At 43.7% G+C, this 15,569-nt stretch overlaps 1 protein-coding gene and 1 long non-coding RNA gene across 5 annotated transcripts in view; one reads left to right on the forward strand and one right to left on the reverse strand.

Annotated features, from left to right (window-relative positions):
* Positions 1-4,438, reverse strand: part of LOC120317968 — a 32,531-nt gene extending 28,093 nt beyond the window's left edge. For 3 of the 4 annotated variants that reach the window (XR_005559372.1, XR_005559375.1, XR_005559374.1), the window contains exon 1: positions 4,302-4,438. This is a non-coding gene — a long non-coding RNA (uncharacterized LOC120317968). Of the gene's footprint in view, positions 1-3,952; positions 4,224-4,301 lie in introns of those variants that run through there. The other variant, XR_005559373.1, reaches the window with a different exon arrangement.
* A 48-nt stretch (positions 4,439-4,486) lies between these two features.
* Positions 4,487-15,569, forward strand: part of SNTB1 (syntrophin beta 1) — a 113,897-nt gene continuing 102,814 nt past the window's right edge. The window contains exon 1 of the mRNA XM_039365081.1: positions 4,487-5,164. Coding sequence (XP_039221015.1) covers positions 4,525-5,164 — 640 coding nt within the window. The 5' untranslated portion in view covers positions 4,487-4,524. The remainder of the gene's footprint in view (positions 5,165-15,569) is intronic.

The following is a 15,569-nucleotide window of genomic DNA, read 5'->3' on the forward strand; positions in this document are numbered from 1 at the left end:
ATTATTTAGTGATTGCTCAAAATTACAATGGAACTGAAAAAAGTCACTCATGACCATTTTTCACACAGCCATTGCAGCATCCCTATGGTCACATGATCTAAATCTGGATGCTTGGCAATGGACTCATATTTATCACAGCTGTAGTGTGATCATTTTTTGCGACCTTCTGACACAGTCAATGGGGAAGCTAGATTCACTTAACAACCATGTTACTAATTTAACTGTAGTGATTCACTTAACAACTGTGGCAACAAATGTCACAAAATGGGGCAAAGTGCACTTAGCAACAGAAATTTTGGCCTCAATTGTGGTGGTACGTCAAGGATTACCTGTATTTGTAAAAATTATTAGCTGCCCATCTTGCCCCACGGTAACTCTAGGCAGCTTACAATAAATTAGAATATATTTTGCAGAGCCCTATTATGATTTCTTGTTGCCCTTGTGATCACTTTAATCTGGGCAGTCTGTGTGGGTTTTATGTTTTAAATTGTTTTTACTGTTTGGGTTTTTGTCTGCGGCCCAAAGTCCATCAGACATGGGTGGCTATAACCAATTTAAATAATCACTGAGTAAATAGTCAGGAATCTGAATAGCACCCTGAAACGATTAGGGAAGCTCATGCAAATGAGGGAAAAATCAATGGGATTACCAACCTAGTCTTACTGGCTGAAAATTGGCAACAACAGAAGTTTCCAAGTTGTTTTCCGGATAAAACAAAGTGATTACTGTTATCCAATTAAATGCACTGGTCTTATTTTCTGCTTAGTATTTGAGCAGGGCAGATAACTCAGTTTATTCTTGCAATTTAGTTTCACATACAGGTAGTCCTTAACTTATGGCCAGCCACTTAGCAACCATTTAAAGTTACAATGGTCTCCTCCCCAATGTACTTATGACATAGTTCCAAAGTTCTAATGGCTGCCCGGCCCCAGGGTGACATAATTTGCATTTTGGCTGCTTGGCAACCGGCTCTCATATATGGCATCCTCCAATCCACGTCACCTTAATTTACAATGTTTTTGCTAAAAACCAGCATTTATTTCCAAATTTTCAGCAAAAACATACCATGGCAAAATGCCTATGGAGATTGTCGATCATCCAGGTCATAGTTATACCAAAGATGCTTTTTCACGAGGAAACTGGGCTTTCTTGTTTTTCTTTGAAGACATTTCACTTCTCATCCAAGAATGGAAGGATTTATATTCCTTGCAGACGGCTGGTCATTTGCATTCTTTCAGACCAGTGGTTCTCAACCTGTGGGTCGGGACCCCATTTGGGGTCGAACGACCATTTCACGGGGGTCGCCAAACAACGCAGTCCGCCATTTTTTCCCCCCTTTTCCTTAGCTGTGCTACTCTCTTTTATTCTATTGGCTTTTGAAAGCCAATAGAATAGACTCTATTGAATAGAGTCTAATTCTATTGGCTTTCAAAAGCCAATAGGAATTGTCCAGGCTGTCTCTGCCCTGCTGAGCCTGCCAAAAGTCCCATTCTGCAAACGGTGCTGCACCAGTTGAGTAGTCCTTGACTTACGACCGGTTGAGTAGTCCTCGACTTATGACCGGTTGGGGGGGGGGTCGCGGCATTAAAAAGTTTGAGAACCACTGTTTTAGACCTTAAGTGTCAAACTGCCAGCCATGGACCGGACACGTCACACAGAAGCTGCGGCCATCCCATTGCCGGCAATGGCAAATCTGTTCCGATATGTTGCACGACGTCACATGACGTCACGAGTTTGACATGTGTTTTAGAGAGGCCACCTGGAGGTTTATCTGTGTCCTCAGGGTCACCTGAGTAGTGCAGATGGGTGTGGAGCCTTCTTGGAACTGCTGAAAGGACTGTGTTATAGACTGGAGATAGATGATGTCGGATCCCTCCCCCTCTGTTGAAACTGTTCAATTTTGACATAGAGGGTTTTTTTGACCCCTCTTTCAAATCAGCGATCTTCTCTGTCCAAAATGTGGACGTATAACTGGCAGGCTGCATTATGGTCGTTTTAAGTCAAGGATTACTTGTATGGAGGTTGAACTATGGGGGATTTCTCTGGTGTACAGGAACTATGCCCAGCTTTGCTTTTTAGGTTTTTTGCTATCTCTCATGGCTGATTTATGTCATAGAAAGATTCTAGCCCAGGAACAACTCAAGAACTTAAAAAGTTGACTTTTTTCCAGCCAGCTATAGTTAGTCTTCGACTTACAACCCCAACTGAGCCCAAAATTTCTATTGCTAACTAAGACACTAAGCTGTGGAGTTGTGCCCCATTTTACCTTTTTGACAGTTGTTAAGCCAATCACTGCAGTTGTTAAGTGAATCACGCCATCGTTAAGCGAAGCTGGCTTCCCCCACTGACTCTGCTTGCCGGAAACCAGCTGGCAAGTTACCAATGCTGATCACATGACCCCGAGACTGTGCAACTGCCATAAATACATGCCAGTTGCCAAGCGCCCAAATTTTGATCATGTGACCGTAGATGCTGCAATGGTCGTTAAGTGTGAAAACTGGTCAGTCACTTTTTTCAGTGGCATTGTAACTTTGAACAGTCACTAAATGAATGGCTTAACATCAAGGTCTACCTGTACCACAACTCCTTTCAAGCAGCTCTTCTAACAGTTGCATCAGCAACCAAGAGTACAGAGAAGAGCAACAAAGATGATTAGGAGACTGGAGGCTAAAATATATAAGGAACGGTTGCTGGAATTGGGTATGTCTAGTTTAATGGAGAGAAGGAGGAGGGGGGACATGATAGCAGAATTCCAATACCTCAGGAGCTGCCACAAAGAAGAGGGAGTCAAGCTATTCTCCAAATAAGGCAGGACAAGAAGCAACAGATGGAAACTAATCAAGGAGAGAAGCAACCTAGAACTAAGGAGAAACTTCCTGACAGTTACAACAATTAACCAGTGGAACAACCTGCCTCCAGAAGTGGTGAATGCTCCAACACTGGAAGTTTTTAAGAAGAGGCTGGACAGTCATTTGTCTGAAATGGTATAAGGTTTCCTGCCTGAGGAGGGGGTTGAACTAGATGACCTCCAAGGTCCCTTCCAACTTTATTATTATTATTACTAATATTACTAATATTATGATGATGATGATGATGATGATGTACCACTAATAGCTGGCACCCTCTTATTTTTTCTCTCATATTAACTGAACAGGAAGAAGTGGTTGGAATCTCCTATTAAAAACTTAAACTTGAAACCTGACAAACCTGTAGTTGAAGCCTAGGAACTGCGGGGTTTTAAATGCTACTGCCAGTCTACTGACACAGTTTTAAAATAGGTTATTTAACATGAAAAACTAATACACCCAGGTTGTCCTGATCTAGTTTAGGAAAGGCTCAGGAAAAAAAAAAACCTGGTTGATTCTAGTGCAGGGAAACGAGAAGGCAAAATAAAACAAAAGCAACCTGCAAACATCCAGTCTCTTCAAGGATGGAATTGTAGCAAAAGTTGATTATTCCCACCCTTCTTCGTCCAGGCAGTTCAGAGCCATTTTGAAGGAATGCTGGGTCCCAGGTATGCCATATCCCAGGCTGGCTCTGGGATTCTTGTCCAAACTTCTGGAGTCACAGGAATGCTGATCTTGTATACAGGGAGTCCTCAACTTAAGACCATAACTGAGCCTCAAATTTATGTTGCTAAATGAGAAATTTGTTCAGTGCATTTTACCGTTTTACGACCTTTCTCGCCATAGTTGTTAAGTGAATCATTGCAATTAAGTTAATAACACAGTTGTTAAGTGAATCTGGTTTGCTTGTCAGGTTGCAAAAGGGGATCACATGATCCCTGGACCACGGAACCAGTCAGTTGCCAAGCAGCTGAGTTTTGATCACGTGACCAGAAAGATGCTGCAACAGTCTTAAGGGTGAAAAATGATCGTAAGTCCCCTGTTGCAGTGGTGATGTGGTAACGTTGAACGGCCACAAAATTTAGCATTGTTAAGTTGAGGATTACCTGCACTCCAAGTTTCCAAGCGGTGGGCTGGAAAAAACGTCGAAAGAGGAGGGAACGGCTCCAAGGTGATCCGAGATTTCTGTTTAGACGGAATTGGATTCGAATCCAAAACACGCCAGCGCTAGAACCTGCTGGGAAGCCCGAGCAGCCCCTTCGTGGCTGGGACGCTTCTAGGCGTTCTCCGGGAAACGCCTCCACCCCAGGTCGGTCCTCGGGATAGCGTCCGGCCCTCACCCCACTAACTCCGGTTCGGCCGGGCGAGCGCCCCGAAGGCAGGACGCCTCGCCCTTCCGCCCCGCCCCTCCTTCCCCGCCCCTCCCCTAACCCACCCCCTCGCTGCCCCGGGTACCTTCGCGAGTCTCCGCCGAGCTCTTCGAGGGGGGTAACGCCGCTCCGGGCGCCCTCTTTCACCTACTTCTTTTCCCCCCCCACCACCACCACTCCTGTCCCGGGGCGTGGTGTGTGTGTGTGCCGCGCGCGCGTGTGTGTTTGTGTGTGTGTGTGTGTGTGTGTGTGTGTGTGTGTGTGCCCGTGCGCTCAAATCACATGGTGTTTTAAGAAATGCTCCAAAGATGGCGGTAGCGGCGGCCGGAGGCGGCGGCCGGCTGCAGCGGAGCGGCGCGCTGGAAGTTTTGGTGCGCGACCGGTGGCACCGGGTGCTGGTGACCCTGGGCGGCGAGGCGCTGGTGCTGAGCTGCGAGGAGGGCGGAGGCGCCGCCGCTTACAACGGCATCGGGGCAGCAGCGGCGGGCAATGGAACTTTCTGCGGCAGAGGCGCCGGCGGTGGGGCGTCGAGGGCGAACGCCGCCGCCGTCGCTTGCCCCTTGCCCGGAGCGGGCTCGCCCGAGTCGCCGTCGGGGAGTAGTTACAACGGCGGCGGCGGGAGCCCCGCGGCGGCGGCGGCGATCGGGGTTCGGACGGCACTGACCGACTTGCCCGAGCAAGTGCCCGAAGCCGTCTCCAACCAGAAGCGGTGCGTCAAGGTGCTGAAGCAGGAGATGGGCGGCTTGGGCATCAGCATCAAGGGGGGCAAGGAGAACAAGATGCCCATCCTCATCAGCAAGATCTTCAAGGGCTTGGCGGCCGACCAGACCCAGGCGCTCTACGTCGGCGATGCCATCCTGACCGTCAACGGCGCCGACTTGCGCGATGCCACCCACGACGAAGCCGTGCAGGCGCTCAAGAGGGCGGGCAAGGAGGTCGTGCTGGAAGGTAAGGGGACCCCTCCTTCCTAAAAAAAAATACCCCAACGCCCCGGGGCTTTGCCTGCCCCTGTAGCGCTCTGCACATGCCCTGAGGCGTTCTCCTCTCCTGGTTGAGTTTGCAGAGGCGTGTTAACGTGAGAATGCGTTATACTCTTAACCTGGGCGGCGGGGGGGGAGGCGAGAGATGTGGGAACGCGTGCGTGTGCCGCTTGGGTGCAGTTCGCGCGAAGGAACGGCATTCCAAGGTTATGACGCCACGTGTTGCTGGACGCTCGCTTGTCCTGCGCTTCCCGACACGTGCGCCCGTGCGGGGTTCCTTGTGGGAACCGACGCTTGTTCCAGCATGCGGGGCCGATCTAGACACGGGATGTGCATGTAGTATGTGTGGAGTGGGGGGGTCTTCCTCCTATATACAGTATATCAATTTAGTTCATGAGGCTTCCCACGCACACGGAGTTCTGGAACCGCCGCATCCAAGAAAGCGTGTATCGAATTGAAACGTAAAGCAGGATCCTTTTGAATAAATGCTTGGGAGTTGAGCTTTCCTCCTGAAACCGCGTCGTCTGCGTTCACACAACCCCGGCAGCTGTATTTGCCCAACCCTATGGAGATTTCACTAGTTTTAACTTTTAATATTTCTGAAGTCAGACTAGGTTGTCTTTGGAGTCGTGCCCTGGGAGAATCCGGGAACCAGTTCGAGCATGTTAGGCGATTATAGCCTTTCGGAATAAGTACTTCGGTTTAATGAGCAGAAGCAGCTTTCAAGCTATGAGTAACAACCTCAAAACCAGCCGTGGTGAAAAAGTGAAACAACACCGCTGCCTTCCCCCCTCCAAACCTTTACAAGCGGTTGCTCCTTACCGAGTTGCTTTGAGTTCTCTCTCTCTCTCTTTTTTTTTTTTTTTGCAATTGGAGTTGCTTTAAGTTCCATTTTTTCAATGGTTGAGGAGAGTTATAGTCACTTCATCTGGCTAAAATTAAAGAGAGGCAGTGGTAAAATCTTGCAGTATGAGGTACAGGCTGTCGTAGAATCATAGGCTAACAAATCCCCTTTTACCCTAGGCTCTTGTGCAGACTCCGGCCAGGTTATTGTTTAGAAAATTTAATAAAATATGGTTTGTTACCAATGAGGAAATGGAGTCCATGTGTGTCAGGTTATGAATCTGTCACAGCTGAAAAAGGCAAACAGCTGGGCAAATAGCTTTTCTGCTGTTCCTTTGGCAGGCATAAGGGCCTCTAGCAGTCTTTTGCAAGCCAATCTGGAAAAACAGGATCAGGGGCTTTCTGATGATAAAAAAAGATTTATTTATTTATTTTTTTAAAAAATCACATTGAAGAAATAATTAGGTGTGTATGTGTTTTGAGAAATTCCTTCCCTTGTTATTTTTTAGGACACTGAGAACTTCTGGGTTGTACAGCAGGAGTGATACCATTTCTTCAGCTACTATAATCTTGCCATTTAATCTCCCCCCCCCCAGGTTAGATGAAGGCTCTCTTTTAAAAGATGTGCTGATAAATCTGATGGGCAGACTTTTTAAATTTTAATTCTCTTCCTTTCTGACAGGACATTTAAGAGAATTTAATTCTCTTCCTTTCTGACAGAATTAAGCTGTATGAAAGGTGCAAGGTTTTTTCCTATGATTGTGCTATGGTGATCCTATGCTTATTGTGGCTGAACGCGTGGAAATCAATACTTGTACTCGTTTATTTGATAGTGAGATCCTTGCCACTTGCTTTTTCTAAACAAGTTAGACTTTTTGCACTGTTTATGATGTTGTGGAAGAGAGAATTCCAACAGTCCTACTTCGCAGAACGAGTGCTAAACTAAATTAGTGTGTGGCATGAAATACCGTTTCAAGCATTATCAAACTTAGGGGAGGCATGGGCAAACACTTAATCTATGTGGGTGAGCTCTTGGGAAAAGAGACTGCAAAAAGACCCCCAGTATGGGCTAGTGATTAAATTGTTTGGCATAGAGAAAATCGGGATTTCCCCATAGCCATGGAATTGTGGTTGGTGATTTGGGTTAGTTACTGTTTCTCAGCACAATCTATTTCACAGGATTATTTGGGGGGGGGAGGGGAAATAGAAGGAAACGCTATGTTATCTTGAGTTCCTGATCATAAATAAAAGTGGGATATAAAGACCACAAATTAAGTGGGTATGACCACATCATACATGAGATTTGATGGGGTTTTTCTTTGTTCTGGGGTATACCTGTTTTAGTTCTTATATGACAATTCTCATCTGTTTCTCAACTCAGAATTAAAGTCAGGAGTCATTTGAAAAGTCACTTCTGGCATAACAGACTTCCAGGTCTTTAAAATACACAAAACTCATTGTCATTTTCCAAGTAAGAACCTGTAAAATTATATCCTTCCGGTATAATACTATGGATCTGTCTTTAGAAGCACACTCTAATACATTTAGTAGGATAATCCCACATATGTATAAGAGTGCTGAAGTAAAATCTCTTAAAAGGGGAAGGCTTTCATCCCATAGATTCTAAGATCCTGAACTGATAATGGAAGAAACGAAAGCTTAATTAACCCAAGGAAGCACCTATCATGCCACAGAATCAAAGAGATTACATTATGCAATTCTGACTTTAAAAGTTGGATGGAGGTGAATGACAAGATTGCCATGGAAAATAATCATGCTATTTAAACTGCAGAAGTCTGTGCATTAAACAAAGATTAGTGCTAGAACACTGTCTGAGGCCCAGTTCTGAGGAAATTATGGCTTTGTCTGTCACCCACAGCTTGGTGTCTTCTGGATGTGCTGTCTTTTAAATTCTATAATTCCCAGCCAGAATGCATTGCATAGGATTGTTGCAAAAAATTGTCTAGTCTATCACAACAGATGGATAGGTACTGAAGTTTTTGGTGGAAATAATCACAAGGATAATTCCCCCCCCCCCTCCGAACCTGAGGACTGTAAACCACATTTTTAAAAGATTTTGAACTTTTTGGGGGAGAGGGAGGCAACAATTACTTGAAAATCTTCTACTGTTCTTCTCATTGTCTGTCAAAGCAAATTACAAGTGCAGGCCTTTAAAAAATTGGAAATTGTAAAACTAAACATCCATGCTATGTTTGTAGAGGACAAAAATGCCTCTACATTTTCATCTGAGCAATTGTTGTCAAATAAAGTGGCATTGGAATTGTCAGCTTGGGGTCATGATCTAAGGGTTACAAGTTCAAATTGTTGACATATGTGAAGAAAGCTAAGAATACACCACACACAATTTTTAATCACTTCTTTTTTGTAAAGGATTTGTTCAAATACATGCCACTACTTATCTTTCATACTTTCAAAACTTAAAAGCAAACTGGAACAGAAAAATGTTCCAAAAGTTACAAGGACACAAAACAATTTTCCTTTGCATGGCTGTTGTGTATTGCTTTTCTTAAGAAGAACATAGAGGCACAAAAATACCAAACATATAATTTATACAAATAACAAAGAAGTGTTGACAGGGTCTTAATCCATTATGGGTCCAAATTACATAACACATACCATATTCCTTATTTATGCTAGTTATTGACTAATATACAGTTTGAGTAGTTGCAGTTTGAGTAGGGAGAGTGTTCTTGAACAAACCTGAGTTTGAAAAATGAGTCGAGGACTATCTGTATTGTCTACAAACTTAATCCTTTCTCAAAATTTACGAATCTTAGGAATGACATTGTACTATCTTGGGTGCCACTTCATCATATAAATAAATTGTCCCTGTTGTTGTTTCTACTTAAACAGAGGTTTGATATGCAGAGATCTGCAAATAAACATACCAAGTCAAAAAGGAACCTGCCTACCTATACAGATTTGGTAGGAGACAGAGCACTCAGGGAGTAAGAAGCTGACAATTCCGATGCCACTTTATTTGACAACAATTGCTCAGATGAAAAGTTAATGTGAGTTGGAAGGTTGTACCTAAATACGACTTTTTCACCTGCAAAATCACTAAGATGATTGATATAAATAGGGATAAACAGTATTAGAGTGTAAAATTGGCCAGATCCAAGTTAAGTTCCTCAGTCTGACACCCTGGCTCCTTTGATTTACTGTCTTCAGTAGTAATTGAGACAGATAATTAGAAAGTTCAACAAGAATGTGTTTATTGCTCTAATATAGATAAAGTTTATAATGAAAGGGATAGCATTCTATTTGCATATGGGGTTGGATCCTCCCTTGTCTTATTCTTTCATTCGTAACTGAGATCTGGAGTAATAACTTGGATTGGCACAAAATCACAAATCAAACATACAAGGTGAATTTTAATGGAAGCATGCAATACATTTTGAAGTGGTTGGTTCTTCTTGAATTCTGCTTTCTCTGCTTTTTGAAGGCCAAGTAATGAGCAGTTGTAAAATGTAGATGTTTGAAGGTTCAGCTTTATTTCAAGAGTTAGGCCTTCTACAAGCTAGCATTTTTTACCTGTGTTGGACAGTGAAAGCTATTCTACTTATAACATAGTCCAGTGAATTTTGAGGGGTTGCCACACAGAAGAGGGGGGGGGGGTCAATCTATTTTCCAAAGCACCAGAAGGCAAGACAAGAAACAAGGGATGGAAACTAATCAAGGAGAGAAGCAACCTACAACTAAGGAGAAATTTCCTAACCGTGAGAATAATTAACCAGTGGAACAGCTGTGGGTGCTCTCTTTTAAGAAGAGACTTGGGCAGCCATTTATCTAGAAGGGTAGATAGTCTCCTGCTTGTGCAGGGTATTGGACTAGATAGAAGACCTCCAAGGTCCCTTCCAATTCCGTTATTCTGTTGATGACTTGAAAGGAGATTAGACAAAGCAAGTAATTACATGAGAATCTGAAGAAATTCACTTTCATTCCAATAAAGTCAAGAGAGATTGAAAACTACTTTCTCTAGAGAAATCAGGCAGATTATTACACCATCTCTACAAGACCACATTATTATCATTCCAAGAAGCCCTTTTTCATTTTTCAATGTTTATGTTTTGTATTTTTTCACATCACAGATTTTTGAGTGCCTGCCACATGAACCCAAAGTAAAGGAGTAATTAAAATCAGTTGGTAAGGACAACTGGCTGCAGTATGAAGGTATTTGTCAAGTCAAGAAAAGAAACTGTGCTTTTACTTACTAAATTTATTATTTATACAGTTCTGGGATAAACTAGGATCAGGATCCAACAATAACCATTTTAGCTGAGGTGTCAGCAGGCAAGGGCCATGAATTTTGCATGCTGTGGCAAGAGAAACTAATAAACCATCCTTGTAACATTAATTGGCCATCTAGATGTTGCTTTCAGCAGCTTTCCCAATGTAATATCTTCAAATATATTGGACCACAGTTCCCTGGGTTCTCTGCCAGCATAGGCATTTTTTTCCCACAGAGCATTTTGGGATTTATAATTAGTTTGATTGGTGGAGCAATGTCAAGAAAGGATTGCTTTTGGTACATTTCCTCTGATGATCTGCTCCATCCCTAGGGTGATCACAAAGAGCTTTAGTGACCATGCTGGCTGATCTTTCAAAGACCAAGAATGTAGCCTTGAAGAGAGTGGGAAAAGTTGCCTCTGTGGTTAGTTGATGATTGATTCAAGCAAGTGCTATTTTCTTAAAGTGATTTTCTCACAGCTGCAGTAGGTACTAGCCAGCCTAGGCAAGCCATAGCTTTGAACATTTCTAGGGGCAGTGCTATTTCTTTTGTGAGGTAAGATTAGCTTGAGAGAGGAGATCTTTCTCTTCTTCTCCTACTCTGCTGGAATTTAGCATAGGGATTTAGCACGGATACCACCAAAATCAAATGGGGGAGAGGCTTGGAAGTGCATTGCTTAAACACAGGGATTTGGGGATATAATGATCAGAAGAAAAGGCTTTGGGTAATTTATTTGGGGTATTATCACCATAATCTCTGATGGTTCTTAATCAAGAAGTCAAATCACTTTGGAAAACCTGTTGTAAAGCTTCAATATTTAATTCAAGATCTCAAGATTTTAGTTCAAGATGTCAAGAAGCTTGCCGTCAAACGTTGTGGGTTCTCCATCACTGGAGGCTTTTAAGAAGACACTGGACAGCCACTTACCTGGAATGGTATATATATTTTGCTCACCAAGACCTCCAAGGTCCCTTCCAATCTATTATTCTGTTATTCTGTTAAGATTCAACATAGCCATCCTCATTTATATAATATTTTGCCAGCTCCTATTCTCTTCCTTCGTCCTATTTTTTTCTGTTCAATCTATTTTTTTTTTCTACCTATGTAATTGCCAAGAGTTGTTTTGGTTGAGGTTTTATAGAAAAAAAAATTAATAAATAAAAGAGATCCTATGAGTTTCTTCTTCTGCTTGGCGATTCCTTGAACTCATTTGCATATATTCTGGTTAGGAAGGCTATAAATCAAAAAGGTAAAATAACTGCAAGAATCATAGCAGTTTGCAATGAAAAAAACTGTGCAAGGCTAAGAACGAAGAAAGTGACTGATTACAGTAAAATATCAGGACCCTGTAAATTCATTTAGCCTTAGTCACCACTGAAAGCTAGTGGATTTTTAAAATTTAAGGTCATTAAATTGTTTTCGTAAAAGGCTCTACGCGATAATGGGACGTCTTGGCTCACAGCCATAAATGCTCGAGGTACGCTATCCATTCAGTCTTATTTTAAAAAAGAGAAAAAAATACACAAAGACATTTGAGAGTATTTTGTGGTGGTTCTCCCAAAACAGCCTTTTGGGGAGTTGCAGAATAGTCATAGAATAGCTTTTATGTGGGGCTATGTTGGTCAATTCTGAACTACCCATCATTTTCCCCACTGAACTTATGAGGAAAGATTAAGTCAGCAAGTATCTGAAGAAGGGTCCTGGCTGATTACCATTTTTGTGCTTCTTTAAAGATCTCTATTTTAACAGGGCTTACATAGGTCACCCTAAAGCAGTGGTGGCGAACCTATGGCATGGGTGCCAGAGACGGCACTCGGAGCCTTCTTTGTGGGCACACGTGCCATTGCCCCAGCCTTGCCTCCCCCTGCGACCCCCTCCTCTCCAGCAGCCCCCCTAAAGGAGACTCGCCCTCGAGCATGGCCCACACGCAGCAGCGCAGCCAAGGACATGGCAGCCAGGCAGCGTAGACTAGAGTCTGCCCTCACACCCCATCACGCAGTTGATGCTGCAGGGCGCGGGCAGAGGGTGTGGCTGCCATAGTGCTGCTGGGCTGCCTGGGCGATCTGCGGCGGGCCTTGGAGGCGGTGAGTGGTCCTGTGGGCAGGCAGGGCGGGGGATGGAAGGGCAGAGCAGGGATGGGCAGGGGGGTGGAACGGGGTGGGGCCAGTTTTGGGGCACTCAGTCTCTCAAAGGTTCGCCATCGCTGCCTAAAGCCTTCCTTAAGTAGAACTTGGAAATGTAGGATATAAGTATTTTAATAAGGCAGTTGGGAAGTAAGAAATTAAATCATTGGTTCTTTGCATGCAGTTTCCATACAGGTATGAAAACATAATGTTAAATAGAAATCTATATGGCATGGGTCTAGGACAGAGGTCACCAACTTTTGGGGCATCAGGGACCAGTTACGTAGAGAGAGGTTTTTCCATGGACCAGAGGGTGTGTGGTTTGTGTGCTGCCTGCATCCCGCGGATGGGGCTTGGGTGGTTTTGTGTGGACCGGTTGATGGCATGCTGCGGCCTTGTACAGGTCCATGGACCAGGGGTTGGGGACCCCTGGTCTAGGATATCTGAGGAGCCATCTCACCCCAATGGGACTAGCTCACTCCACTCATGCCAGTGGAAGAGGTATGCTACGGATCCTGTTGGCTAAGGAATTCTGGTGGGGACAAGGAGAAGAGCCTTTTCTGCGGTAGCCCCGACCCTGTGGGACACTCTACCACCAGAGGTGAGAACTGCCCCTCCCTTTTGGCCTTCCGGAAGGGTATTCAAACTTGGCTTTGTTGGTTGACTTGGGGCCCTGAAGAGGGCGCTCACTGCTGGAGGTAGTTGATAGGTAAGATCTCATCCGGGTGCCGTCTGTCCCTTAGACCTAGTTTTTTTTATACAGGTGGTCCTCGACTTACGACCACAGTAGAGCTCAAAATTTTCATTGCTAAGCAAGACAGTTGCCCCATTTTGCGAGCTTTCTTGCCACCGTTGTTAAGTGAATCACTGCGGTTGTTAAGTAAGTCAAACTGTTGTTAAGTGAATCTGGCTTCCCCATTGACTTTGCTTGGCAGAAGATCGCAAAAGGCGATCACGTGACCCTGGGATCCTGCAACCGTCATAAACACATTGCCAGTTGCTACACACTTTAATTTTGATCATGTGACCATGGGGATGCTGCAATGGCCGTAATTGTGAAAAATGGTCATAAATAACTTTCTCAGTGCCATTGTAACTTTGAATGATCACTAAATGAATGGTTGCAAGTCAAGAACAACCTGTAGTTTTAAACGTTTGGTTGCATTGTTTTAATACTGTAATTATTTTTCTATTTGTTTTTTTATAATCTGTGAACCACCCAGTCATCTTATAGGAGAGATGGGTGGCCTAAAAATTCAATCAATCAATCAAGCTGTTTGGAGTAATTTTTAACTTCATTTTGGGGGGGCTCAGAATCTTCGAGGTTGAATTGGTTGAAAGTGCCTAGAGCTGTTATTCCCCCCCCCCCCAAAAAAATCTGAAGTTTTCCAATTAACACATTTTACTAATGCTGCCGTTCACTTCCCAAGGTGTTACGAGACTCCTGATTGTGAAATATCACAAACCAACACAGCTCTCTTCCTCTGATCATGACAGAGGAATAACCTATGTTTTGTGTCTGTGCAGCTGCCGTTGCAAAATTGCCATCCTTAACTCGGGTACCTCAAGAAACATCCCGTACTGTCATTTGTAAGCTATGCAATTTAATATTCGGACTCAGGGAGAATTAAAATATCCCGGCATTGCAAATTATCCTTCTTTCCCTGCCCCATATAAATAGCATTTCCCGGTTCATGTGCCTGCATTAATCATTTTCTTATAACAGCTGAAGAGGGCAGATGAGTAAATGAAGAGGGGAACAAGCCATGCTCTGGCTTACCATGTATGTAAAGCTTTTTGTCTGAATCATAGTTTACAGTTATGGTGTCTGATGTCCCCCATACTGGCCATGCCTTCTCTTTCAATTGCAACCAAAGCTGAGTGGACAGCAGACCAGGGGTCTTCTGAATTTTTAGCTTTTCTTTTTAAAAAAAATCATACCAGTTAAGTAAACAGAGAAAAAAAGTAACAGGTAGACTTTTGCTCCGTTTGCTAGGAGAAACCCATTTAGGTTTTATAATTTGGGGCCAGTAAGAGTTGATTTAGAAGGGCTAACTTAGAAGTGCTAGCTTATAAATGCTTGTTTTTTTAAAAAAAAAAATGCTGTAAAGACAAATATTATTAAATATCATGTTTCATGTATCAGGTTATCAATCAATTTTTGGCTAATTATCCTGCATTCATTCTTTCGACATTTTGAGGTTGCTACATACTCAGTTTTTTTTACTTTAGATGTAACAGAGAATACTTGGACACCTTATACCAGAGGTTCTCAACCTTTGGGTGATGGTGACCCCCGTCACACGGACGCGCCCCCCATGCGCAGTGGGCATGCGTGCCGCCCCCATGCGCAGTGCGCATGCGCGGCGGCGCCCCCATGCGCAGTGTGCATGCGTGACGGCACCCCCTGAGGGGGAAAAATGGCGGATCACGTTGTTTGGCGACCCCCGTAAAATGGTCGTTCGACCCCAAATGGGGTCGCGACCCATAGGTTAAGAACCGCTGCCTTATACTGTATATATATATGAGCCGAGGTGGCGCAGCAGTTAGAGTGCAGTACTGCAGGCCACTTTAGCTGACTGTGTTCAGCAGGTCAGCGGTTCAAATCTCACCGGCTCAAGGTTGACTCAGCCTTCCATCCTTCCGGGGTAGGTAAAATGAGGACCCAGATTGTTGGGGGCAATGTAAATATATATATACATTGCTTACTGGTGTACACCGCTTAGAGAGTGCTTGCACTTAAAGCGGTATATAAGTCTCATAAATAAATATATATATATATTTTAAATTCTTCCCATTTCAACCTAATAAAATAAATAGACAGCAGGTATGTTGCCAATCAAAACTCCCAGTTCTGTCATATTTATTTACAGAAATACTGTACCTGTGGGCCACACTAAGGATTTTTATCATTCTTTGACGATAAATATGACTTTTGGTTGAATTGTGCCACTTTCATTGGAAAGGTGCCCGCTCACTTCTGAAAAAATACACAGGAGGCCTCAACTTCATTTAATGCAGGGGTCTTCAAACTTGGCAACTTTAAGACTTGTGCACTTGTGCACTTCAACTTTAAGACTTGTGCAAATTAGGCTGGCTGAGGAATTTTGGGAATTGAAGTGCACAAGTCTTAAAGTTGCCAAGTTTGAAGTGCA

Source organism: Crotalus tigris, unplaced genomic scaffold, assembly GCF_016545835.1.
Source record: "Crotalus tigris isolate CLP2741 ecotype Arizona unplaced genomic scaffold, ASM1654583v1 scf7180000019953.484404808:943566, whole genome shotgun sequence".
Lineage (NCBI taxonomy): Eukaryota > Metazoa > Chordata > Lepidosauria > Squamata > Viperidae > Crotalus > Crotalus tigris.